The 27,575-nt window shown below is 36.6% G+C and overlaps 1 protein-coding gene across 2 annotated transcripts in view; it reads left to right on the top strand.

The window, feature by feature from the left end:
* ARHGAP15 (Rho GTPase activating protein 15) overlaps positions 1 to 27,575 on the top strand; it is a 677,227-nt gene that overhangs the window by 333,187 nt on the left and 316,465 nt on the right. For both annotated transcript variants that reach the window (XM_043894414.1, XM_043894415.1), the window contains exons 7-8: positions 13,382 to 13,480; positions 14,733 to 14,862. In XM_043894414.1, the coding sequence (XP_043750349.1) occupies positions 13,382 to 13,480; positions 14,733 to 14,862 (229 nt within the window). The remainder of the gene's footprint in view (positions 1 to 13,381; positions 13,481 to 14,732; positions 14,863 to 27,575) is intronic.

The raw sequence follows: 27,575 nt of genomic DNA, 5'->3' as shown, positions 1-27,575 counted from the left end.
ATCAATGGTTGCTACCCTAGTGTTGTACGTAATGAATAGGGTTATATATGCCCCAATATACACAAAGTATGTGGACCCATTCTCCTGGTATAATTACTAATAGTGCTTCTTTTGCCTTCAAAATTGGCACAGTTTAGGCAATTAATTATGTAGTCACTCTAATGATAAGGCAATAAATACATTTTAAAAAATCTAGCGTTTTAAAATGGTACTTTATTGTTTTGCTCTGGAAATTAAGGCATGTTAAACTTTTTCTGCACATAGGTAGTATAAGTAATATATGTCATTCCAAATGTCGAATGTCTCCATTACTGGCCTATTGTTCAATTGACAGATGCCATTGGCTATTATAAGTCAGGAGTAGTTTATTTTTTAAAAGTAACATCAAATGATAGACATACTATTGTATTATAAAGGCATCATGCCACTAATTTATAGTTTTAGAAATGTCAAATACTTTTACAATACATGTTTGTTTAAAGACAACCCTTTGGAATAAACATCGATTTTTCTCCCAAAAACAGAATTGTCACTTTTGCTTGTTTTCAAGGAAAGTTTCACTATTTTCAATTTATTTAAACCTAAAATTCATGGGGAAAGAGAAATTTCTCCTCATTCATGAACTTCCTACTTATATATATGCTTAGTCGGTCGTTCTTAATGAATAATGATACTATTTTATATAAGATATCTGTCAAGATCTTAGTTATATTCAATTTGAAAATTTTCAGAAACCAAAAAGTAAGGTTTTGCTATAGTATTAACTTTATTTCTTAAATTAGGAACTTTGTGTTCCAGACAATAAAAATTCGCTAGTTTGATCCCCAAATCCTCACTGCATATTTGTTATTCTGCCCAGACCATGTAGTGTGATGTTAGACAAGGAAACAGATACCATTCTTTCTTGTGATCTACACATTCTCCCAGGGTAATTCTCAGTTCCCTCATTTCCCAGGACAAAGTGGCATTAATTCTATGAGAATAGCTCATCTGTGCCCTGGATAATCGGAGTTCCCTAGAACAGCACAGAGGCACTCTGTTTATGTCTGACAAAGTAGTTATACATCACACTTCTTCAGATCATAAATACACATTTATCTTTAGCATATATCACCAAGTGAGTCATTTTGATGTAAATATTGCACCTCTTAAATATAATGATGATAATAGAGGCTGTGAATCTACAGATTTGTGCAAGTGCTCCCTTTTCAATAACTGAAAATATTTAAATCGCAGAAGTTTCAACATCCTATGAGAAGTGGCAGACAGAGTGGGACCTACCATAGTTGCAACTGTTTTTCTGAATTATGAATAAGGCAGACTCACTGGCTTCTACGTTGGTAGGTTTTTGTTGTGCCGGGACCAGCAGCCCTGGAAATGACTGACTCAGAGGGGGTCCTTATCTCCTCCCCTCCTTTTAGTTATGTCATTACATACAAAGGGCTCCAAGGCAAAGGGTTATAAACAAAGCAAGGTGAGCAATAGTCTGTACATTTTCTCATCCAGTCAAAAGCCCCACGGGACTTGTCCAGCCTTCTCAGACTGATGAAGATGCTGTCTTTTGGAATGTACCCAAGATGATGGAGAATCATTATTGTGATGGCATTGCCATCTCTTACTGGTTGGCATCTTTGTCTGGAAACTATCTCAGTTGGCTGTAATTTTACTTGAAGATTAAAGCACAGATTTTTATATGTATCTTCTGTTCTCTGAATGTGAAAAATATAAAGTACACCTACATTCACTTCTAACTGGCAGTCTTGTAATTCAGCAGATTTCTGTTTTTCATTGAAACCTGGAGTTGAATTGTCTTGAGCCGGAAGGCATTCAAGCTGCTGTTTTTTACTCAGCTATATTTCTCTATAAGCACCTAATTGTTTCAAAAAGTGATGTACAGTATGCAAAAACCTGAATCTAATGCAAATAAGTCTGTACAGCTCTAACATTAACAGGTGTTCTCGTTAATGTAAGTAGACATGGAACAACTCTTGAATGTTTTATAAACACTCATAATCATGGCCAAATATGTTACAATTACATAAAGACACATACTTCAACATCTTTTATTCGTCTTGCAGTCTCAGCACTTATTAACCGAAGACATGTGTGCGTAATAAACTCGGGGCAACAATACCTGTTTCTGCTTAAGTCACTGTGTCTTAAATTAACTAATACTTCTAAATGCAAGTGTTAGTAACATAACCACTGCCCCCTGACCTCCTACAGGGTGTTCATTTATTAATATTAATAACACTTTACTGAACATAATGGCTGCAACAGTGCGGGACCAGCAACTTTGCATCACTGAGGTTCTCTAAAGACTTGACCCATTGACCTTAGCATTAACTCTTGAAAATCTTAAACTGTGTCCAATTTCCCATATTGTCAACACTCAGTTAGAAAGATCAATACATAGGGTGAGATTCTTGGATACTCGACTATAGATTACCCCTGCAAAGCACATGTTTTGGAATATAATCGAGAACATTCTATTCTAGCAATATGCATTTATTTTTTTTTTAATTTATTTATTTTTTCAGTGGGTTTTGTCATACACTGACATGAATCAGCAATAGATTTACACGTATTCCCCATCCCGATCCCCCCTCCCACCTCTCTCTCCACCCGATTCCTCTGGGTCTTCCCAGTGCACCAGGCCCGAGCACTTGTCTCATGCATCCCACCTGGGCTGGTGACCTGTTTCACCATAGATAATATACATGCTGTTCTTTCGCAACATCCCACCCTCACCTTCTCCCACAGAGTTCAAAAGTCTGTTCTGTACTTCTGTGTCTCTTTTTCTGTTTTGCATATAGGGTTGTCGTTACCTTCTTTCTAAATTCCATATATATGTGTTAGTATGCTGTAATGTTCTTTATCTTTCTGGCTTACTTCACTCTGTATAATGGGCTCCAGTTTCATCCATCTCATTAGAACTGGTTCAAATGAATTCTTTTTAACGGCTGAGTAATATTCCATGGTGTATATGTACCACAGCTTCCTTATCCATTCATCTGCTGATGGGCATCTAGGTTGCTTCCATGTCCTGGCTATTATAAACAGTGCTGCGATGAACATTGGGGTGCACGTGTCTCTTTCAGATCTGGTTTCCTCAGTGTGTATGCCCAGAAGTGGGATTGCTGGGTCATATGGCAGTTCTATTTCCAGTTTTTTAAGAAATCTCCACACTGTTCTCCATAGCGGCTGTACTAGTTTGCATTCCCACCAACAGTGTAAGAGGGTTCCCTTCTCTCCACACCCTCTAGCAATATGCATTTAAATACAGAACCACTCTTGGTGCTTCCTGACTCCCTCCATGTTTAATCCTTTTGTCTGAAGTCTAGGGCTCATTGACTGATGGGAAAAGAGTGTTGCTCTCAATCTTCAAAATGGATTGCCTACTCTACTCTGATAAAAGGTGTCATCATTAGATCTCAAAATAAACACTTACATTGCCTGAAAGTACACAATGGTATTGTAACTTTCAAAATTTTATTAAAGTTGAGGATGAGTTAAATGCTATGGCATATCAAACAGTAGGATATAATGCATTCACTGAAATATATAAGATTGATAAAGTTGACCTATATGCTATTTACTTAGTGCCCCTTGGTTGTGGGTTGTATAGCTACATACTGGGTAGAAAATTGCTCTTGGCTTCTAAGTGATAACAGTGCAGTGGAGGGAACAGAGAAATCAACAGGGAATTGCAATGCAGACCATTTTGGCCTATGATGAAACAGGATTCATAGGAGCATGTAGCAGGAACTTCTGTTTCAGAGAACCCTTTCCTGAAAAGGTGACATCTAAATTGATTTGAATAATATCATAGAGGTTTCTGCAGAAAGGAAACGACCTGCTCTGAGGGAAGAAATGAGAATTAGTTCGGAAGAGCTAGACAAGGAAAAATATCAGTATGGCTGGATTAGAGAGATGCAGAGGGAAATGTGGAACAAGGGCTCCAGAGCAGGTAGGTGGCAGAGCACACAGGGTCTGGCAGCCTGAATTACAGGGTTTACACTGCAGTGTAACAGCTCTGGGGAATCTCAGATTATCAGGTAGATGAATTGGTTCTTTGGGACAGTAGCCCACCAGTCTTCTCTGTCCGTGGGATTTTCTAGGCAAGAATACTGAAATAGGTTGCCATTTCCTATTCCAAGAGAAATGGGATGATGAGATCCAAATTTCAGAGAGATCACGATGGCTACAGTGTGGAACATGGATTGGAAGGGGAAACAGATGAGATGGTAGAGAGACAAAAAGCTATTAAATCCATGTGAAAGATGATGGTAGTATAGATAAATGCATTAAAATTATATAACAGTATAGATGACATTTTCATTAAAATATAAACACATGTATAATGTTTATCCAAGAGTCAAAAAAAAAAAAATTTGAAGGATAGGCAACCAACCAGTATGCCTTGGGAAAGGGGAATGTTGTGTTTAAGTTATACTTTTATATTTGTTAAAAAATCTTTACATTGGGCATTGCTTAAATAAATACAGAAATAGTAAAAACCATTCCAATTAGGAAATGGTGGGGGCAGCAAATGCCCAAGTGACTCACTAGTCATGTGACTAAATGAGTAATTTTGCACAGTGAGCATAGATCAGGCTAGAAGCTGATGTGTGGTTGGCAGTGATTAATTGAGTGGTGGGTACCAGCAAACAGGAGCCCTGAGATGATGCGTTTATCTAGAGGCAATTATTCCCCCCAAGTTTAAAAATTAACGTTAACAGCAATAAAACTCTAAGCTGATATCTTTATACACCAACTGCTTCGATTAGTCACTTTTTCAGTCGTTTTTCACATGAGCACCACAGGCAAAACTTTTGGTATAGCTGACTGCAAGACTGTAGAAACTGCTAAACTATCTACTAATTACTTGGATAGTATTCTTGCATGAATATTGAGAAGACTGTTTGTCAGTGTTAAAATATTTTACTACAGACAAAAGAATGAACCCAAGTTGTTTTTTTTTTTTTTTCTTTGTTTGGGTTTGGGTATTTCATTAATAAACAGAAAGGTAGAATGGGCAAGTGACTCCGGGTGTGAATGTTCACTGTGGAACCAGTTTTATTATGCAGAACAAATAAATCTGTATTGCAAGAATGCATGGACCAAACTATTTGGGTATCCGTGGTACAACTCAATTTCAGTTAAAAAACGCTGTGTCTTGAAAGTTTGACCTTAAACCTTAGGTTTCGGAACACACTTAAGATCTGTTGTGTATATTGCCCAACATTGTTTACTTTGTATTATAAAAGAAATTGCTTACATGAGCAGCTTATTTTTATATGATGACACTGCTGAGGGTTCCAGTAAATGGACATGCAAATCAATCAACCCCAAACACATTGAAAACATAACCTATAAACATCTGGAAACTACAGTGAACACACATTTGTTAATACAGGGGCAGTTGTGGAAATGCAGGATCCATTGATGACCAGGCTTGTTTAGTAGCATGTGGATTTTAGAACATTTCTCAGAGTCAGAAGAAACAGGGTAATTATAACATAAGGTTCAACATCTTTAGATATGTAGAACATTTTCCATTGCTTAAAACAAATATTCCCTAAGAAAGTATAAAACATTTTTCTGACTTGCAAAGTTTTTGCAGTCTATCATTTAAATTACTTAAATAAAGGGAGCTTTACTGGTCCCCAAAGCTGTGAATATAACACCCTCCATGCATATTAGTTTGATCTTCTTGACAGACCAGAAAAGTGTTTGTGTGTGCCAATTAAAACAAAAATGGATCCCTAGTGACTTGTTCCTCACACGACTTCTGAAGACTGCTATCATTGTTTGCTGGGGCAACCCTGGATAAGGCTGCTATCCAAAGTAAACAAACTTTTCAAAACTTTCATGACAGATGGGGGTTACAAATGCATTTTAATAAGAGAGTTGCCAAAGCAACTTTTTTTTTTATAATCAGCATATATTTACTTAACATCTAGCAACATTGGGAACACAAGGCAGATACTTTCTCACAAAATGTTTTAACAAGTAACATTTTTGGAAAGACAAATGGAAGACCTTTTACTTCTAAATGATATTTTACCCTTTGTTTTGTGTTAACTTTGCTCCACATGTTAAGAAAAATGTTAGGAGTTACTCAAACCAGACTGTAATTTGAGACAGACATGCAGCTTGATAATGTAATTTCTTGAGTGGTCATAAACACCTTTGAGACCAAGTAATTTAACTATAAGTATAACCATGACAACCTCCATATCAAATGTGGAGTGTAATGCAAGATGAAAAAAAAAAAAAAAGCTAATCTGAGGGTTTTTAAAAAGTTATTGTTACTTCAATTTAGTTACTTCAGTTTCACTATGATGTGACCAAGGTATATGTATTTCTTATGCTGTTAGAATTAAAGATACAGCCAAAATTAACAAAAAATACTCTATTTTCACTTCATATGAATTTACTATACTTGACATAATTAAATTCTATTCCTCTTAAATGGGTAATCTGCCTATCTGTAGGTAGCCACATCATTTAACATTTTTCAAAACTCTTTGTATATCTGGAATACTTTAGAATGCATTTCCTATACACAGTTTCAAATTTATTAACATGGAGTAAACCCTCCTTAGGCTCATAGCCAGATTTGATCCTAAGCAAAATGTGAAAGACATTTAGTTCAAACATAGGATTGTTTTAGCCCTTTCTAGGATCTCAAGGAGTTAATTGGATAACCCAGTTATGTTTTGGGCTTCCCTGGTGGCTCAGTGGTAAGAATGCACTTACCAGTGCAGGAGAAGCGGGTTCATCCCTGGGTCGGGAAGATCCCCTGGAGAAGGAAATGACAACCAACTCTAGCATTCTTGCCTGGAGAATCCCAAGGACAGAGGGGCCTGGCAGGCTACAGTCTGTAGAGTGGCAATAGAGTTGGACACCACTGAGCACAGAGGCACATGCACTTTCCTAGTAGGATACTGACTGTCCTTGAGGGAAAAAAAGAAAGCATCTGAGTAAGAATACTGGTGGGTCTTTTAAAATGGTGCTATCTTTAACACAATAGTAAAGAAACAAGCAACTTTAGTCTAAGGTCTGTAGTCTGAATTTCACAACTGAAAACAAATCCTTATGGTCCTTTTCTCATTTGCACAGAGTCCTTGATGGTATACAACAGTTTGCTGAAGACTAGTGAACTAGAAATCAAGATCTTTGTAATCTCTTGATTCAATCATTTAAAATGATGCCAATTGGATAGAATGGCATTTTCATTTTCCTCATTTACTTCATTTTCTTCATTTGCAAAATTACTTTATGAGAGTGGAAGAAAGCTGCATTTGAAGAATGTTTATTATGTGCTTTGAGATCATTAAAACTGATATCGCTTTGCATACCAAGTGGTAGTATTCATATCCCTAATATACTAAAGTTCTGATACAATCAACCTTATAGAATAACTTATCATGACCAACAGTTTATGTATAATTCCATGATGTAAATGTGTCTGCAGTAATTATTCCCTCCTCGGAAATCTTGACATGAACATTGTCTATGCCACTCACATTGGGACTTAGTATAAGCCATTTTCAATTGTTATTTATCTCTATACTCTTATGTCCTTATCTGTCTGAACAGATTGTGAGCTCTTGAGGGTGGAGCTTATGTATCCTTAGCTTCTAACAATGTGCCATTCACTTAATAGATGTTTAATCAGTCCTTGTTGTTGATTAGGGGGATGTTCAGTGAGAAACACATCCTCTCATTCTCCTGAACTAAGGATTCTTTTGGGGATTTATTCTGCAGTAGGAAAGTTGCTACCATCAAAAAGTGGAACACACGTTACTCTTGCACCTTTGATAGTCTCCCAACATTCATTTGAGGTCATCTGAAATGGAAGTAGCCAGCAATATTTTACTGTGTTTTGCTGATGAGTTATCTATCTATAAAGTTTTTCATCAATTATTATCATGTACATTTGGTTACTATTTATAAACCACTGAAAATGACTAAATTTTCTATAATGTTTACTCTGTGGAGCTATGAATAGTTTTAATTTGTTTTTTCATTATCTTTAATTTTTCTAAATTCTCCACAGTAAATTTAATGCTTTATAATCATAAAAACTGTTCATGGGGTTCTCAAGACAAGAATACTGAAGTGGTTCCCCATTACCTACTCCAGTGGACCACGTTTTGTCAGACCTCTCCACCATGACCCATCCGTCTGGGTGGCCCTACATGGCATGGCTCATAGTTTCATTGAGTTAGACAAGACTGTGGTCCATGTGATCAGATTGGTTAGTTTTCTGTGATTGTGGTTTTCAGTCTGTCTGCCCTCTGATGGAGAAGGATAAGAGGCTTATGGAAGCTTCCTGATGGGAGAGACTGACTGAGGGGGAAACTGGGTTTTGTTCTGATGGGCGGGGCCATGTTCAGTCAATCTTTAATCCAATCTTCTGTTGATGGGCGGGGCTGTGTTCCCTCCCTGTTATTTCTCTGGGGCCAAACTATGACTTCCCTGTTGGCTCAGACTGTAAAGCATCTGCCTACAATGTGAGATACCTGGATTCAATCCCTGGGTTGGGAAGATCTCCTGGAGAAGGAAATGGAAACCCACTCCAGTATTCTTGCCTGGAAAATCCCATGGACGGAGGAGCCTGGTGGGCTACAGTCCAAGGGCTCACAAAGAGTCGGACACGACTGAGCGACTTCACTAAACTATGGTGGAGGTAATGAAGATAACGGTGACCTCCTTCAAAAAGCCCCATGCAGTCCCTGCTGCACTCAGCGCCTCCCACCCTGCAGCAGGCCAAGCCGACCCACGCCTCCGCCAGAGACTCCTGGACACTCAGGGGCAAGTCTGGGTCAGTCTCTGGTGGGCTCACTGCTCCTTTCTCCTGGGTCCTGGTGCAAACAATGTTCTGTTTGTGCCCTCCAAGAGTGTGTTTCCCCAGTTCTGTGTAAGTTCTGGCAGTTCTATGATAGGGTTAATGGTGACCTCCTCCAGGAGGGCTTATGCCATACCCAGGTCTGCTGCACCCAGAGCCCCTGCCCTTGCAGCAGGCCACTGCTGACCGTACCTCCTCAAGAGACACTCAAACACAGTTTTGTCTCAGTCTCTGTGGGATCTCTGGGTCCTGCTGCACACAAGGTTTGCTTGAGCCCTCTGAGCATCTCTGGCAGGTATGGGGTTTGATTCTAAATGCGATTTCACCCCTCCTACCATCTTGCTGGGGCTTCTCCTTTGCCCTTGGACATGAGGTATCTCCTCAAAGTCACCCCAGCACTGCACGGCTGCCACTCCAGTGCCTACAGTCTTGCTGGGGCTTCTCTGTCCTTGGACGTGGGGTATCTCCTCACAGTCACTCCAGTGCCACACAGCCGACGCTCCAGTGCTGCAGCCATGATTAAAAGACGCTTGCTCCTTGAAAGAAAAGTTATGATCAACCTAAACAGCATATTAAAAAGCGGAGATGTTACTTTGCCAACGAAAGTCCATCTAGTCAAAGCTACGGTTTTTCCAGTAGTCATGTATGCATGTGAGAGTTGAACTATAAAGAAAGCTGAGCACTGAAAAATTGATGCTTTTGAACTGTGGTGTTGGAGAGGACTCTTGAGAGTCCCTTGGACTGCAAGGAGATGAAACCAGTCCATCCTAAAGTAAATCAGTCCTGAATATTCATTGGAAGGACTGATGCTGAAGCTGAACCTCCAATACTTTGGCCACCTGATGCGAAGAACTGACTCATTTGAAAAGACCCTGATGCTGGGAAAGATTGAAGGTGGGAGAAGGGGACAACAGAGGATGAGATGTTTGATGGCATCACCAACTCAAACGACATGAGTTTGAGTAAACTCCGGGAGTTGGTGATGGACAGGGAGGCCTGGTGTGCTGCAGTCCATGGGGTTGCAAAGAGTCGGACATGACTGAGTGACTGAACTGAACTGAATCAGAAAAACATTAAGTTCTGAAAATATTTTGTTTTTATTCTGGTAAACCAAAGTGTGGAAATTTTTAATTATATAAATACAATCCTACATATTAATTCCTCATTTAAATTAGCCTCTAACAGGGGAAAGACTAACTGCCAGAATGCATTGGAGCAATGCACAGGAGCAATTTAATTTAATTATTTGACAATTTAATTTAATTTATTGACAGAATTGAAAAGGGCAATATTTAAACATAAGCACTTCTCATTAAAAGTCTTTTAAGCAGTTTTAAGTTTGCATAACAATGTCCCATTTGTTAATTAAAGCTTAAAAAACATTCTTCTCTCATTGTCTTTAATCAGTGGAGTTTGGAACTGGGTTATACCTGCCTCCATCTTAGGAGGAACCATAACAAGGACACAAATGGAGCTATGTTCCTAGCCCAAGGGGAAACTATTGTTGAATTAATACCAAAGTCTTGAGGAATGTTGTCTCTTCTGCATGATGGCCAGTGGATATGCTTACAAGGTTGTTTAGGTATACATTCATTTACCAGCAAAAATTCAGATGGTCACTATTTAGTGAGAAAAGTTTTAGGCAAATGTCCTGACAGGTATTTAAATGCATCTATTCTTGACAACACCAGATAATTTCATTGAGATGTCTTTGGTGCCAAGATATATACCTTCAAAATACAACGTGGTGGAGATAAGGGATTTCAAGAGGCACTTGTCTAAAGTAGGCTTTGAAGTGAAGTGGAGACCAGCAGCTCTTGCCTAAACCATCTTTTCTGTAAATTCTTCCTTCATCTACCTTGTCCCAGCATCTGTCACTGAGACAACACATGATATAAAAAGAATATATTGTTCTGACTTAATATATTGTTATCAGCTCTATGTCACTCTGTAGTGTCATCAGGAGAGATTCAATCAAAAGGTTTAGTCAAAAACTAACATTTACTGATATCTTTTTCTCAGGAGCATTGACAATTTGACTGCTCAAAGTGCAAATATCATTGGGCAAAGTATTTATCAGACCTACAGAGGTAATGTTTGAAAAAAAAAGTACATTGAGAAACCTGAATTCAATGTATTTTACCAGCCAAAGACTTTGAAGCCGCTTTCCTATGAGTGACTGGAATGGAACAGAACAAAGTCAATTACTGACTGTAATTAAGAAGTGGATGCGTTTAAACTGTAGAGAGCAGTAGCAGTCTTCTCCAGACTGCCGAGGAACTTGAAAGATTAGTGGGAAGACAGAGGAGAGGATGCAACTGCATCTTTCTAATAGTATGCTTTAAATGAATTGCATTCACATAGTTCTCTGGTCCAGCTTCCCAAAATGAATTCATAAATCACTGATTATGTACAAATAATGCAGTAATAAATTTGGACAAAGAAACTTTTAAGATACATTTTGCTTTTCATTGTGTTAGCAGTAAAGATTCCCTTTGCATTACATAGCATGCACCCCAAATGCAAATGCATTGCTGAAGTACTCATATTTAATCACTATTTGAATTTACTAGGCTGAAAATTGAACCTTGTTGGCTCTTTCCTAAACCCTCAGAATATGGTAAATCTAATTATGTTTGTTTCTAGCACTTTGAAAGTGTTCCTTTTTATAATTTTGATAATAGTTTATTTATAATGGCAGAGAAATAGGTTGTACATTGCATTTGGGCTAATTCATTTTTCTGTGTGTATGTTAGCAAATTGTAACATTATGTAATACATTCATAATCAAAATATTTATATTCAGATTAGGATGAAGGTAGAGGTCAAGGACATTACTAGTTTTCTTAGGTTAGTTAGAAGTGACCTTATATTTTTAGATTACTATTTCTGTGGCAACACTTTATATAAAGTAAATATTTGGAACTTTATATAAGTAAAGAACATGGCAAGGGTGTTCAGATAATTAAGCAAACATCAGCTTAACTGTCTTTTACAAGATACATAAAACAGAGGACTATTTGGAGGCTATTTTGAGCTACCCCGAATCTTACATGCAATTTTATTTTTAAAAAAAAAAGTGATAGGCCCTGGTAATCTGTCAAATTCTAGTGTGGGTAATTAAGTTCCTTTTTATTTTCTAATCTTTCATGTCTCTTAATTGCATGTACTTTGGATACTTCCTTTTCTGACTGTTGTAAAAAGTTGGGATTCAACTCACTCAAGAATGATTATATTGCAGCACTGAGTAATGTTGCATCTCTAAATAATTGTTCCTAAATATCAATGCAAATGAATACATCCGTATTGTGTAAACAAAGATTTCTTTAAAACTTCAGGATTGTTGTCATTAAATGTTACCATAAGAGTCACTGAAACTTCAGAGTGAGCTATTTTGGGTAATTGTCACTTTAATGATAGAATTACAGACGCATTTTATACCACGATTTGTGATTTTCTGAATTTGTGACATATTTCAGCTCTTACATCCCATTTAGAGGAAGTAAGGCTGAGAAGAGGTGACTAACTCCTGATTGAGTATTTTGAGATGTCTGTCCTCTAAACCTCTGAAGCCTTGCTTGAAGCATGACGGTAGTTGGGAAATGTTCATCTTCTTGGTGAAACAAAAAAGTCAATAATACAAAGGGAAAATCTTCACCGTTCAGACTGATAGCCTGAAACAAAGAGCATGTCCACACCTTCTCTAATCAAATTCTTCTCTAAGTAGTCCTTTATGTGCGAAATCAAGTTTTCTGTAGGGTCACATCCTTCTCTAACAATTCCAAGGAGAAAAAGGTTCCCTTTATTGAAAAACTTACAGTTGTATGCTAAATATTGCCAACTACTTAACAGCCCTAAACGTATGGAACAGGAATGTTCTTCTGATCCTTACTCTCCAGGAGAGGTCCAAATATGTAAATGAACTTTTATTCTAATGTACTCTCTTTGTGGGTAAATTGGTCTTTATTACTTTCCTATAGATCTTTTTGATAAGAAAATAGAAATAGCCAAATGTTACTCATTAGAATGACCTTTTAGAAAAGTCTGCATTAGTCTCTTTGGTAAATAATGTGTTTTAGTACCCTCCATAAAAGGAAATCAAATATAGAGATACTATTAGATTTGAAAAAGACAAACAGTAAAGAGCCAAACATGCAGAATGAATTCTGACACACCCGGGTGCATTTTTCTGTGATTCTGACTTAAGTGGATACTGTCTGCATTATTCCGAACTTCCTGACTTGCTTTTCCAGGAGTTGGAGTAATTCAGCTTTAGACCTACTCTTGAGTTAATCGTTCTATTATTGAAATGATAATGTATTTGTTATGACATGAAGAAATGGTTTGTAGAGAGCAGTTCAAAATGATCCTAGTCTCCCAGTTCCCAGAAAGACAATTACTGGAATACAAGAAAATATCTCAGTGTATTAAAGTGTGTTTTTTTTTAAAGCATATATTTTTAAATGTAACAGATCATTTTATATGGTTTGCTCACCTGTTGATTTTTTTTTTTTTTTTAAGATCACAACTTTATCAGGAAATGAGTTCCTTCTGCAGTCAGATATTGACTTCATCATATTGGATTGGTTCCACGCTATCAAAAATGCAATTGACAGACTGGTATGTATTTGTTTTAGCTGTTACCTTTATTAATTAGAATGTAGTCTTTTAAACCTGTTGCTTATGCATATTGCACACATACATTTAAGTAGATCCTATGAGTTGAGAGTTATTAAGTTATTTTAATTTAAACAGTCCACTAATGCCATTTTCAGCATTTGTGAATGCTGACAGGATTTGTGAAACTAAATGACATTTGATTTCTCTCTTTAAAAATACAATACATTCATTTTTTTTTCTGAAATAACAGACATTGATTTAGTGAAGGCTTTATAAAGCAAACAAGAACTTAATAACTACTAAATTTTCACATTTTCGGTTTATGCAATCTGTAATACATATTCTTGAAAATAAGTATCAGTGTATTTAAGCCCATACTCACTGTTATAATACTAGTAAATAATAATCCTTTGTATTGATCTCCATTGTTCTTCCAGCTAAGCTAGATTGTTCTCGTGAAAATTACATATCTAGAACTTCATGAAATTACCCTAAATCACAAGTTTAGAGTATGTTCTTAAAAGAGTCAAATTATTTAAAACTACTCATTTTATACTGTTTATCAACCAAACATCTTATTTAGGACACTAGTGTTTGCAAAATCTTGACAAGAAAATATTCTTGAGAGCTTTTAATAAGGTATAAAAATAATAATATTTTTGTGATTTTATTGTGATTTAATCCCACACTTCCATTATATTATTTTGGGATCAAAACTTTAAAAAATAAAATAGCAAGTAAATTTTTCCCCATTATCATTATAGTTCCCTTATCGAGGCACACATATGCTCACACACACACACACATGCATATGCATTTTTTATCATTATGAGCAAACTCTGGAGTAAAACTGCCTGAGTTTGAAAGTTTGAATCTGATTTTTCTAGCTGTGTGGCCTTAGGCAAATTGTTTATCTCTTTTGGCTTCAGTCATCTTGTCTGGAAAATAAGGGTAATAAAATACCTACCTCATGGGATATCTGTGATAAGTAATTGAATTAATGCATGGGGTGCTTAGGCTATGCACAGCATTTAATAAGTAATATTATATATATATATATATACACACACACACACACATATATATGTATATCATTTATAATTTGAAAATTAAGCTTAGCATAGGGACCTTATTTCAAAATAATTATCTTATTTCAAACTTCTTGTTAATCTAACATCAAAATAGATCACAGAACTATTTAGTGAATTTTTTTCTTCTATGTAAAATTGTTCCGTCTAATTGTTATTTCCAGCCCAAGGATCCAAGTAGTCATTCAAGAAACCTGGAATTATTTAAAATCCAGAGATCCTCCAGTACTGAACTACTAAGTCACTATGATAGTGATATAAAAGAACAGAAACCAGAGCACAGAAAATCTTTAAGTAAGTATTTTTTTTGACTAGCTCATTTTAACTTTGTTTAAACTTAGTGCTTATGAAATGTAGATACATTGAAATGAGATTTCAGCCAAACTCATGGTACTCATGGACGATTTGTAGCCATTTCTTTAGCCAGGAATTCACACAGTTGAGGACAGTCTGAGTACTTTGCTCACATCATTGGTAATGCCTTTTGAGAAAATAATTGTTCCAAGGTCATGGTCTCTGCTTACAGCAAACTTCTGAATCTAAGTAATAACCATGGCATTCAGATTGGTGATTGATTTCAAGAGTGGGAAATGTCAAGCGTCTCCAAACCTTGGTATGCTGACTATTTGATTTTCATACATTAAAAGATATATGAGTGACCTGACATAAATCAACAGGCTATGCAACTTGCCACTTGTTTCAACCACCAGAAAGATTTAGAAATGTGTAATGTGGATTAGATATCCTCCGAGGTCACATCTAGTTCTAATTTTCTTAAAAAAAAAAATGAATTTGAAGTGAAAAGGACCAGTCTGTTCACTTACATAGTGACCTTGAGCATAACTGTTCATCTTTTTCACCCTTCTTGGTGGTGTTGTTCAATCACTAAGTCGTGTCCAACTCTGTAACCTCATGAACTGCAGCACCCCAAGCTTCCCTGTCCTTCACTATCTCCCGGAGTTTGCTCAAACTCATGTCCATTGAGTCAGTGATGCCATCCAACCATCTCATATTCTGTCATCCCCTTTTCCTCCTGCCTTCAATATTTCCCAGCATCAGGGTCTTTTGGTGGCCAAAGTGTTGGACCTTCAGCTTCAGCATCAGTCCTACGAGTGAGTATTCAGGACTGATTTCCTTTAGGATTGACTGGTTTGATCTCCTTGCTTTCCAAGAGACTCTCAAGAGTCTTCTATCTTTTCACCCTGTTTCTTCCTCAATAAAGAGGGTTATGGAAAGGTGTTGTGCATATCTCACAGAGTTGATTTGAATCTCAGCTGCCTCAAAGAACAAGTAGATATCTCTGGAATCAGAGAAAAACAATTTCCCAAAGTCTCATAAATTATAGTACCTTTCTGGGATCATCTATCTACATACATTCAGTCTTCTGAATCACCAGTTTTTCTGCCATTTCCATCTGACTAAAGATCAGATTATATCCTGTAATTATATTCTAGCTTTTTGAACTTAAGGAGAACTCAGTAAGTAGAGAAAGGCTGATTACAGAATATCTACCTGTGTACAGGGGCTTCCCTGGTAACTCAGCTAGTAAAGAATCTGCCTGCAATGCAGGAGACCCCAGTTCAATTCCTGGATCAGGAAGATCTCCTGGAGAAGGGATAAGCTACCCACTCCAGTATTCTTGGGCTTCCCTTGTGGCTCAGACAGTAAAGAATCCTCCTGCAATGCGGGAGACCTGGGTTCGATCCCTAGGTTGGGACGATCCCTTGGAGAAGGGATAAGGCTACCCATTCCAGTATTCTGGCCTGGAGAATTCCATGGACTGTATATCCATGGGGTCGCAGAGAGTAGGACATGACTGAGCGACTTTCACTCACTCATGTGTACATGAATAAATACACTGGATGACCATATATGTATATACATATATTTGTGTGCATCAGAGAATAATATATATACACATAAATATACATGTACAACCCCCCACACATGACAAAATAGAGGGAGGCTAGTTATATGTGATAATATATCTTCTAAATCTAAATTGTTATGAGTCCAAATCTAGAAACAGCATGGTAACTTTGAGGAGGAGCACCCTTTCAAAATTGTCATGATTCAGAGAACCATGCCATAATTTCTATATCGTTGGTACAGATTTGGTTAGCCAGTTGTGTTAAGTTAGAACTTAAAATTATCAATGTTAATGTCTTATACTGTATGGTGCATTAAAATTAAATTATTTGTGGAAAATAAGCAGTGCCATTTAAAAAAATTTTCCATATGATGGTACAGTTTGATATTACCTCATTTAAGGATTTCTCTTTATTTCTTGCTCATTGTCCCTCTTGACTTAATAGGGGTACAGACATAAGATTTTAGAATTAGAATTTGATTGTGAGTACATAGCTAATGTTAACGGCATAAATATTTTGTAGTAGGTATAAACGGAGAAGGAAATGGCAACCCACTCCAGTATTCTTGCCTAGAAAATCCTATAGACAGAGAAGCCTGGTGGGCCACTGTCCATAGGGTCGCACAGAGTTGGACACGACTGAAGCGAATTAGGATGCATGCATGCATTGGAGAAGGAAATGGCAACCCACTCCAGTGTTCTTGCCTGGAGAATCCCAGGGATGGAGGAGCCTGGTGGGCTGCCGTCTGTGGGGTCGCACAGAGTCGGACACGACTGAAGTGACTTAGCAGCAGCAGCAGCAGCAGTGGGTATAAAATGAGGTATGAGAAAAAACAATGAGGTATGAGGCAATGAGCAGTAGCTCTGGAATCTCATATATAATTGCTGGTCTGGAGCAGACTTTGACACATTTCTAAAGTCTAAAGCTCAGGAGATAATTAAGGTTTGTAAAAGTATGTATGAGAAACATTGAGGTAAATGGATTTTGTATTCAACAATAGTCACTTGAAATGTTTTCAGACCATATTGGAGAAAAAAAATTCCTACAGGTAGAACACCAGTTACCTGTTTTGAACTTTTTTTTAGTGGGAAAGACAATTATTTGTCTATTTTGGGCCTACATTTAGTCTTGTCTAAATACAAGGAAAGAGACATATGATTAATTCTATTCATTTCAGAGTATTTAACTGTATAAGAACCTTATATTGCTTTTTTCTTTGCAGTTAAAAAATAATGATACCGAGAAAATATTGAGTACTTACTATCCAGGCATTGTTCTAAGTGCATGTGTTACATTGATTTACTTAATCCTCCACTAACCCAATGACATAGGTACTATTATTAACCCTATTTTATAGATAGGAAACTAAGGCACAGAAAATTAAAACAACTTATACAAAGACAAGTTATGGAAACAAGTTTCAAACTCAAGGAAACCAATATTAGACTCAGTGCTTTTAACAATAAAGCTAGAATGAAGTGAACAAATAAAAGGTAAACTTAGTTTATATCAACCTTGGACTTGGATGGAAATATTAAAAATGATATCCATATAAATCAATAAACTTAAATAGAGACCCAAAAACATATTAGCAAAGGAATTAAAACCAGATGTTGATTTTGGACTTTGATTTCACTGTTAAACTAAAAGGGTCATTTAATCTTTAACACTAGCCCTAATTTTAGAAAATGCTTCTTTTTTGTATTTTGGTAGATATTAATAGTTTTAAGCATTTTTTAGGACTAATCTATTTTTTGCAAAGTAGGAATACTGTTAATATCCATCTATTACTTTGAATTAAGTTCATTCAGCATTTACAGATTCATTTTCATTTGAAAGGCATAATGATTGTCCCACCCATACAATATCAAATTAGCTAGGCATTTGAAATAGTGATTGGCATATTTTATATCTGATGCTTTTTACAGTATTTTCTGAAGAAAGAGGCTCTATGAAACCCCTCTGATCTTAATTCCAGATTTGAACACCCAAACTTAGGTTTTTAAAACATGCATTTGGTTTTACAGCACCCTCTTGAGATTAAATAATTACATGAAGTTAGAGATTCACAGTATCTCCTTCCTCGTTAGCAGCCTAAGCACAAACTTTACTGTCAGTTTGCTGCCTTTGGCTTCCTGTGCCCTTGATGTTCCCACGAGTTTTGTCGCCAAGATTGTAGACAGATAAAGCCAGAATTACTTTTTTTTAAAGGCATGTGAACATCATTAGCAGCTAACAGGTGGTCATTTCATTGTCCAGTTTCTCTGTATAACATGGGAAAAATATGTACTCTCAGTGAGTGAATTCAGAAAGTTAAGTGCTTAAATATACTCTCCTTTTAAAAATATGATTCTAACCTGCCAACACTATTAAGTACTAATCAGATATTTTAAGATATCAGTTGAGTCTAACAGACAAGAAGCCAGAACATTCGATGTGAGGGCCAAATCACTGTGGGAAATTCAGGACATCAGCATGGGATGAGAGTGGGAGCGCTGCTCTCCAGGGACGGCTGTTATGGAAAGTGGAGAATCAATCAAAGAAAATGCTAACATATTTTTCCAAGGAAAGAGAACTGTCTTCCACTGATGGCAGAGAGGAAAGCCTCAAATATAAACCCAAAAAGTCTTGGAGAGCTTTCTCAACTTTTCTGAGCTTTACTCTCTAGATCTATAAAAATGGATCTAATACTGTCCTTGCCGCATCGACTGAGAATGTGAAATTAGATATGTAAATACTTAGTTCACAGCAGGCACTCAATAAGTAGGAGCTCTTATTATTATCCTCTGTGTCCCCAAGCAGATGGCACCAAAATAGGGCGTGAGCCAAGGGTGGTGTCTGATGGAAGACTGGAGCAGGGCATATATACTTCACATCCTCTCTTTGAGTGTAGAGAAAATAGGGGAAAGGAGCCAGACCTGTATATGGGAGTTATGGTTGCAAAAATCTAAATATGAACAGCTGGTCTTTCCCCTGGCCACTCCCCAGGTGAAAATGGCAGCCAGGGCATTCTTGGGAGCAACACACCAGGAACTCATACACGGGAGCCAAGAGATACTCTTGATTCTTTTATGCCCAGAAGAGCAGGTCATTAAGAAGTCCCAGTTGATGGAAAGAATTCAGCATCTAGACATTTCACCATTGCTTTATCCATAGCTCTAGTTTACTCACTCATTCGTGTATTTATTGTTCTTCATTAATAGGTATACCTAAAGGCACACCACTAAAATTCTTGGCTCCACTCATCTGTATTTCCAATTTTTAAAATTATTTTTGCATTTAGGCTATGTATAAGGAATAATATGTCTCGGTCTCATCATTTGCTTGAGCTGTAAAATCTATATATGGGAATCTTGAATAAATTTTATGAAAAATTGATACTTGGCATTATAAATAAGCACCCCCAAATGAACATAAGTTAGAAGAATAAAATCAGATGTAATAGAATCAAAAGCAAATGGGTTTCCTTTTAGCTGTGCTTTGATGAAAGTATCATAAAAACCAAAAGTGTTCTGGGTAAAATCCTCAAAGTATTTAGATATTAATTTCCTAATTCCACAGCCTCTTACCAATGTGTAATAAAAATGTATGTACAAGGCTACAGGAATAAAGATAAGAATGGAAGAACTGGATTCACATATTTATACAGTCTAGAAAATTTAAATGCTTGTGAAACTTTAGTGATATCTTTGTTTACAAATTTGCCTGCAAAGTAATAATGATCACACCAAGTTAAAACAAGTGTGATAGAGAAGGCAGTTAATTTCTGTACTAATCTAAATGATTATAATATTGGCCATCCACAACTGTGAGTAGACTCTGTTCTCAAAATCCAGTTTTAAACTGATTGCTTAGACCTCAATGTATTTTTCAAAAGGAAACTGTATACCGGCCACAGAAGCACACTTGAATCTTAGGCAATCATTTTGAATGTTGTTTTTAGTAAACAGTACATTCTGAATTTGTTGCACCTCTGGCCCTAGAAGATCTGCCTTTCAAGTAGCGTTGCTTTCCATCTGATTTCCTTTTTCCTCCTCCCCCACCCTTGCACCAGCTCCACCAATACAATTAGGATTCTCAGAATGGCTTTGGCCAGGAGGTTCCTGGACCCTGAAAATCCCCAGTGATGGTAGGGAGGGAATGCAAATACTCGAAGCCAGAAGAAATAGTGAGAAAATGAGAGGAAGGAGGATTGGAGAGGAAGTTTTTGCAGCAGGGGCGGGGGAAGTGAATCCTCAGCTGTTCTATGTAAGAAGTATGTATACTGACAGATGAGTCTGGCATTGTCCCGAATGCTAACATTTGTGGAATCTAGGTGGTATCTATAGAAGTGATCATGGTGCTATCGTTTTCTGTTGGTCCAAAAGTTTCACAATTAAAAACTGGAGCATACACACACAGACAATTAAGTATTACTCGTGTTCAAAATTCAATAAAAGAATATACATATTTTCAAATTGCAGTTTGAAAATTTTAAAAGAAGGATCAAATTTTCTTTATATGAGTTACATTAAGACCTCTTTAAATATAAAACATCAAGTCACTGTTTTCCTCCTTTTTCTCCAAACTCCAGTATATTTTCTCTTATGATTATTGTGACCTTTCTGATAACTATATAATTAAGAAAATTTATTAAAATGTTTATTATTATCCAAAATGGAAAAGTCATACTAGTTTCTTGGATAGATATGTAGTTAGCAATTGTTGAAACATATTGTGAGGGCTGTTATGCAGACTCATATAAATACATATTTTAAAGTTTCTTCTTATTAAGAACTTTGTATGAAACAGCCTAATCTTGCCAATGCATGAAAGTAATAAGATGAATAAGCCATCTGCCAAGAAAATGAAAACAATATTAAAATTGCACAAATAAATTATATCTATCTTTGAAAAAAGAGAAACGCTCTTACCTGGATACAACAAAAAATCATAATAATTATGTAGAATATTATGGGTTATTGTGTTTTAGTGAGTTTCAGATTCAAGTAAGATGGTCAATTATCTGATTCTTTTTTTCCCACTAAAATCAATATTGGTACCCTGGCACCAGTTTCATTCAATATCCAGCTGAGAAAAATAAACTGTTGAACTAAAGTGTGAAAATAAAAATAATTTTGTTTTACTATACTTATAAGACAGACAATTTCTGAGAAACAGTGAGTGTCAATTCTCTTCTTGATTATTTTTTACAGGTTAAGGGAGTTCTTTATTTCAACATATTCCAATTTGGGGAAGAAAAAAATAAGTTTTAAAAGGACATTTACATTGCCAAAGCTGGAACATTATGAGAAAAAAATAAAAACCCAGTGAAGATTAGATGCACACTCGATAATCAGGCATCTGAATTACTTTGTCAAAACAGTATTTTTCATAAAGGTTCCAGGGCTTCACCAAGGCACTGTGTGACCACAGCAATTGTTCTGACATGTGTTCCCAAGATAGTTAGCAGCAATTCAACTTTCCTGGGGCCCATAGATTACAGACTCTTCAAAACATTCAGTTCTCCATGAATCATCGGATAAGCAGACTTAGTTATAAGCTGAGCAAAGAATGTTCTGATTAATCTCTTCCTTCCCATCCAAGGGGTTGATCTCGCTCTTTGACCTGTGGGTGTCCATTGTCATGTATCTTGTAGCATCAGCTACTCTGAAAGTCTATCTAACCCTATCAGCACTCACGCACTAGATCACCCCGTCTCCTCTTGACCCTGGCAGTAACTCCCTGACCATATTTCCCCTTAGATGAACTGCATTTAATCAATTTCTGATTTCATTAGGTCAAATGGCATCTTTCTTTCAATAATAGGCCAAATCCAGAGGGCTTCTTTGCTCTAACTCTACAGCAATATTTCCTTAGCATTAATACACTACTTGGATTGTAAACAACAGAAAAAATATCCTTTGATTTCCTTGGAAAATTTCTCCTCTCTTTATTCCATGAACCTAGAATGGGCATATATTAATATTTTCTTGTAAAGTTAGATGTATAATATTTGTTCACCAGTGTCATATCAAGTTTACAGTATATTAGCTAAGCATGATATTTAAAGCATTCTTATAGAGAATCCCTGGGCAGAAAGAAAGCATTCTTTTGAATGCAAGTGATCAACTCTTTTTGTATATAGAATTTATTTGGTATACTCATTGTAGTTTCTGGTGTATAGGAATAATGCTACTTTTTTTCCTGAAAATCCTTTAAAAAAAGTAATTTGCTTTTTAATCCCTTTATTTGGGTGTCTCAAATAAGCCCAAATTAGGCTTAGGGTAAACATTTAATTGTAAACATGTATAATCTATGCTGTTTTTTTGGAAAATAAGTTTATTTCTCATTACTCATTACTTTGTAAGTCCACATCCATGTAAGGAAAATCAGGTATTGCTTTCATCTCAAAGTATGAGTTGTATCCAAAAATACTAGCTTTTTTCATCCCAATTCAATAAAATGTGATCTATAACATTAGCTTCCTTCAAGAAATGCCTTGTGGATGACTTGAGAATGGTAAATCAGTCTGCCAATTCATCCTTCTTTGATTATATAAGTAGAACCTGAAGCCAAATACTCCTGCTACCCAATTTCAGTACTGTAAATAATAGATTCTTTTGTATACAAAATTAATTGACCTGAGAAAATAGAGGTAAAATAGGAGAGGCAATGGTCAAATACAAAATATAAGACTGGGAGAGTACCATCAGAGATGGTGTCCTCCAAAAGTCAAAAGTTATGAACAATTTCTGATCAAATTACTGCACTGGAATGACTCAAGTAAAAGTTCCTCAACAGAAAGGTCTTTATGGAACACATGTAAATCCATGGCTGATTCATGTCAATGTACGGCAAAACCCACTACAATATTGTAAAGCAATTAGCCTCTAACTAATAAAAATAAATGAAAAAAAAAAAAAAAGAAAGGTCTTTATGACTTGGGTCCCCTTCTCTGGTTGTTTCCCATCCCTCTCTGACCAGGTCTTCTCTTTGCTAGATTAACATCCTGTTTGACTCACCTCAAGCTACACTTCCTCCAAAAACTTTCCCAAATTTCTGTGGTGAGTCAGGAGATCCTCAATATTTAGTACCTATCTCTACCATTGCAATAGACAAAGTGTATTACAACAAGCTAGGTATCAATGTCTGTTTGTCTGTCCACTAGACTGCTAGACTCTGAAGAAGATTCTGTCTCGTTTACCTTTATCTACAACTAGCAAAGTGGCTTGATATTTGAAAGTACTCAGAAATGTGCAATGATATATTAGTGAATGAATAGATGAGGATATTCAAATGATCATTACTAATATACTTCTCATTCTGTGCTAAAAATTAAGATAAAATTGCTAAAATATTTTTAGGAAAGTAATAGATTATTGCTTCATCCGGGCTACTTGTGCTAGTTTGGTATTTAAAGTCAGTATTTGTATGCCTCTCTGAATTTTCTCTTAGGACTGTGAATCTCAAAGCAATGACATTTTTTTTTGTAAGTCTCATGCACTGTACCTAGCAATATCATGTACACATATGTGTTTTATCATACAATGAAGATAAAAATGACTAAGATTTAGATGAAAGAAAAGAGAAAATCCTAGTTCCTTTGCTTAAAGTTACTGTCCTCTCAGCATCTTTCTATCATGCCTTCTAGCCTCCAATTTTAATTGAGAGAATCACTCTGGTTCATAGTAATTCTTGATGCTGTCCTGTGGGCTCTGACTTAGAATTTACAAGGTTCTATTGGAGACAAGGAAAAAGGAGAAATTCTATAATGAGTAATAGTAGTTTTGATAATTTTTAGAAGACTGAGAATAGTTTCCTCTACTGTCAGTATATTTGAAAAAATCTAGGAAATTTATGAAAATCCACACAAAAGTTAGAAAAGTGTACATATCTTCTTCAAAAGGTGGTTGGGATTATGTTGAAAAGTTGTGTCTAAGACTCTGAAATTGTATGTACACTCTTTACCTCCAAAATAAACTAGCCATAAGATTTGGACAAGTTTCTTAAGTTTCTGGAAACTGACTTTATAGGTAAATACAGTGGATACTTTTAATATAAATCTAACATATATATACACAATATGAGTATGATCTAAGGAGATAATTTTATTATATATATTAGATCCAAGGATAATATATATACTATATCTAAAATATATCCAAGAACTATTTTATTACAGTATAGATATCAGACATAATGATTTCTAAATGGGCGTACTCTGAGTAAAATAGTCATGACCTTTGTCTGCTATAAATTCATCAAATCTTCTCTCTAGAAATATAATAGGAATGCACTTTGCCAATGATTTGTAAGGTTGGCAAAATCAGACTAAATAAATGCAGAATTTATCAAAGGCTTATTTTTTTAATATCTTCATTATTCTATTGATTCTCATAGCATTATATACACTTTAATCTTCCCTTTCCTTAAGGGATTTTGAGTGTTATGAGGAATAAACCATTGGTTTTCCCATTCCTGAGTGTGAATCAGATGTTGTAGCAATCTCTGGAGATTAAATGTCACCCAATGTCACTTGCCTATTCTTTCTTGCATAAAGGAACAAATGATTAAATGGTAAAATTTTGACAAAAAGTTATATAATTTCACTTAAAAAGCAAGGAAAGAGTTTGTTTGATTTTAATGTTTTATACATACATATATGTGTATATATGTATATATACCTAAAATTCTACTGTATATTATATATATGCACATAAATACATATACTTGACTTCCCTGGTGGCTCAGGCAGTAAAAGTGTCTGCCTACAATGCAGGAGACCTGGGTTTGATCCCTGGGTTGGGAAGATCCCCTGGAGAAGGAAAGGGCAACCCACTCCGTTCTTGCTGGAAAATCCCATGGACGGAGAAGCCTGGTAGGCTACAATCGATGGGGTCACAAAGAGTCGGACACGACTGAGCAAGTTCACTTTCACATATACTCACATGAACTAAGATAAATATCATAACTGACCTGGTGATAAAGAGATAGCCTTTTTTGACTGAAGTAAAAATATCAAAACCACATGAATACAGAGCCACTTATAAGGAGTAAACCAAAAGATGCTAAAAGTCTGGTCTCTCGAAAGCACACTCTATTTGACAGACTGGTAGGTATCCTAGGATGCTCCTATATCTGCTCTACCTGGATGAAGGGAGTTGGTATGTTGCAGGGGCAGTCCTAGTTGACCAAGGCTTTTGTCATTTGCTGAAGCTAGGATCCCCCTGTTCCATTAGACTGCAAATGCCTGCGGTATAAATCATGACCTTCTGATGATTACTTCTTTTCATCCCCATTACCTAAGAGCAGAGTCCAAAATATAGTGGCATCCAGTATTAAAGGTCTGAGTGGGTGTGGGGCGACCCAAGACAGATGGGTCATGGTGGAGAGGTCTGACAGAATGTGGTCCACTGGAGAAGGGAATGGCAAACCACTTCAGTATTCTTGCCTTGAAAACCCCATGAACAGTATGAAAAGGGAAAAAGATAGGACACTGAAAGAGGAACTTTCCAGGTTGGTAGGTGCCCAATATGCTACTGGATATCAGTGGACAGATTACTCCAGAAAGAATGCAGGGATGGAGCCAAAGAAAAAACAACACCCAGTTGTGGATGGGACTGGTGATAGAAGCAAGGTTCGATACTGTAAAGAGCAATATTGCATAAGAACCTGGAATGTTAGGTCCTTGAATCAAGGCAAATTGGAAGTGGTCATACAGGAGATGGCAAGAGTGAACATCGACATTCTAGGAATCAGCGAACTAAGATGGACTGGAATGGGTGAATTTAACTCAGATGACCATATATCTACTACTGTGGGCAAGAATACCTTAGAAAAAATGGAGTAGTTATCATAGTCAACAAGAGTCTGAAATGCAGTACTTGGATGCAATCTCAAAAATGACAGAATGATCTCTGTTCATTTCCAAGGCAAAACAATCAATATCACAGTAATCCAAGTCTATGCCCTGACCAGTAACGCTGGTAACGCTGAAGAAGCTGAAGTTGAATGGTTCTATGAAGACCTACAAGTCTTCTAGAACTAACACCCCAAAAGGATGTCCTCTTCATTATAGGGGACTGGAATGCAAAAGTAGGAAGTCAAGAAACACCTGGAGTAACAGTCAAATTTGGCCTTGGAGTACAGAATGAAGCAGGGCGAAGGCTAATAGAGTTCTGCCAAGAGAATGCACTGGTCATAGCAAATGCCCTCTTCCAAAACACAAGAGAAGACTCTACAAATGGACATCACCAGATGGTCAACACCGTAATCAGACTGATTATATTCTTTGCAGCCAAAGATGGAGAAGCTCTGTACAGTCAGCAAAAACAAGACCGGGAGCTGACTGTGGCTCAGATCATGAGCTGCTTATTGTCAAATTCAGACTTGAATTGAAGAAAGTGGAGAAAACCACTAGACCATTCAGGTATGACCTAAATCAAATCCCTTATGACTATACAGTAGAAATTAGGAATAGATTTGAGACTAGATCTGATAGAGGGCTTGATGAACTATGGACGGAGGTTTGTGATATTTTACAGGAGACAGGAATCAAGACCATCCCCAAGAAAAGAAATACAAAAAAGCAAAATGGCTTTCTCAGGAGGCCTTACAAATAGCTGTGAAAAGAAGAGAAGCGAAAACCAAAGGAGAAATGGAAAGGTACAAGCATCTGAATGCAGAGTTCCAAGGAATAGCAAGGAGAGGTGAGAAAGCCTTCCTCAGTGATCAATGCAGAGAAATAAAGGAAAACAATAGAATGGGAAAGACTAGATATCTCTTTAAGAAAATTAGAGATACCAAGGGAACATTTCACACAAACATGGGTTCGATGAAGGACAGAAATGGTATGGACCTAACAGAAGCAGAAGATTTTAAGAAGAGGTGGCAAGAATACACAGAAGAACTGTACAAAAAAGATCTTCATGACCCAGATAATCATGATGGTGTGATCACTCACACTCACCTAGAGCCAGACATCCTGGAATGTGAAGTCAAGTGGGCCTTAGGAAGCATCACTACGAACAAAGATAGTGGATGTGATGGAATTCCAATTGAGCTATTTCAAATCCTGAAAGATGATGCTGTGAAAGTGCTGCATTCAATATGTCAGCAAATTTGGAAAACTCAGCAGTGGCCATGGGACTGGAA

The sequence above is a fragment of the Cervus elaphus genome, chromosome 33 (assembly GCF_910594005.1).
Source record: "Cervus elaphus chromosome 33, mCerEla1.1, whole genome shotgun sequence".
Lineage (NCBI taxonomy): Eukaryota > Metazoa > Chordata > Mammalia > Artiodactyla > Cervidae > Cervus > Cervus elaphus.
Note: the sequence above shows the minus strand (reverse complement) of the source record. Positions and strands in the feature narration are given on the sequence as shown.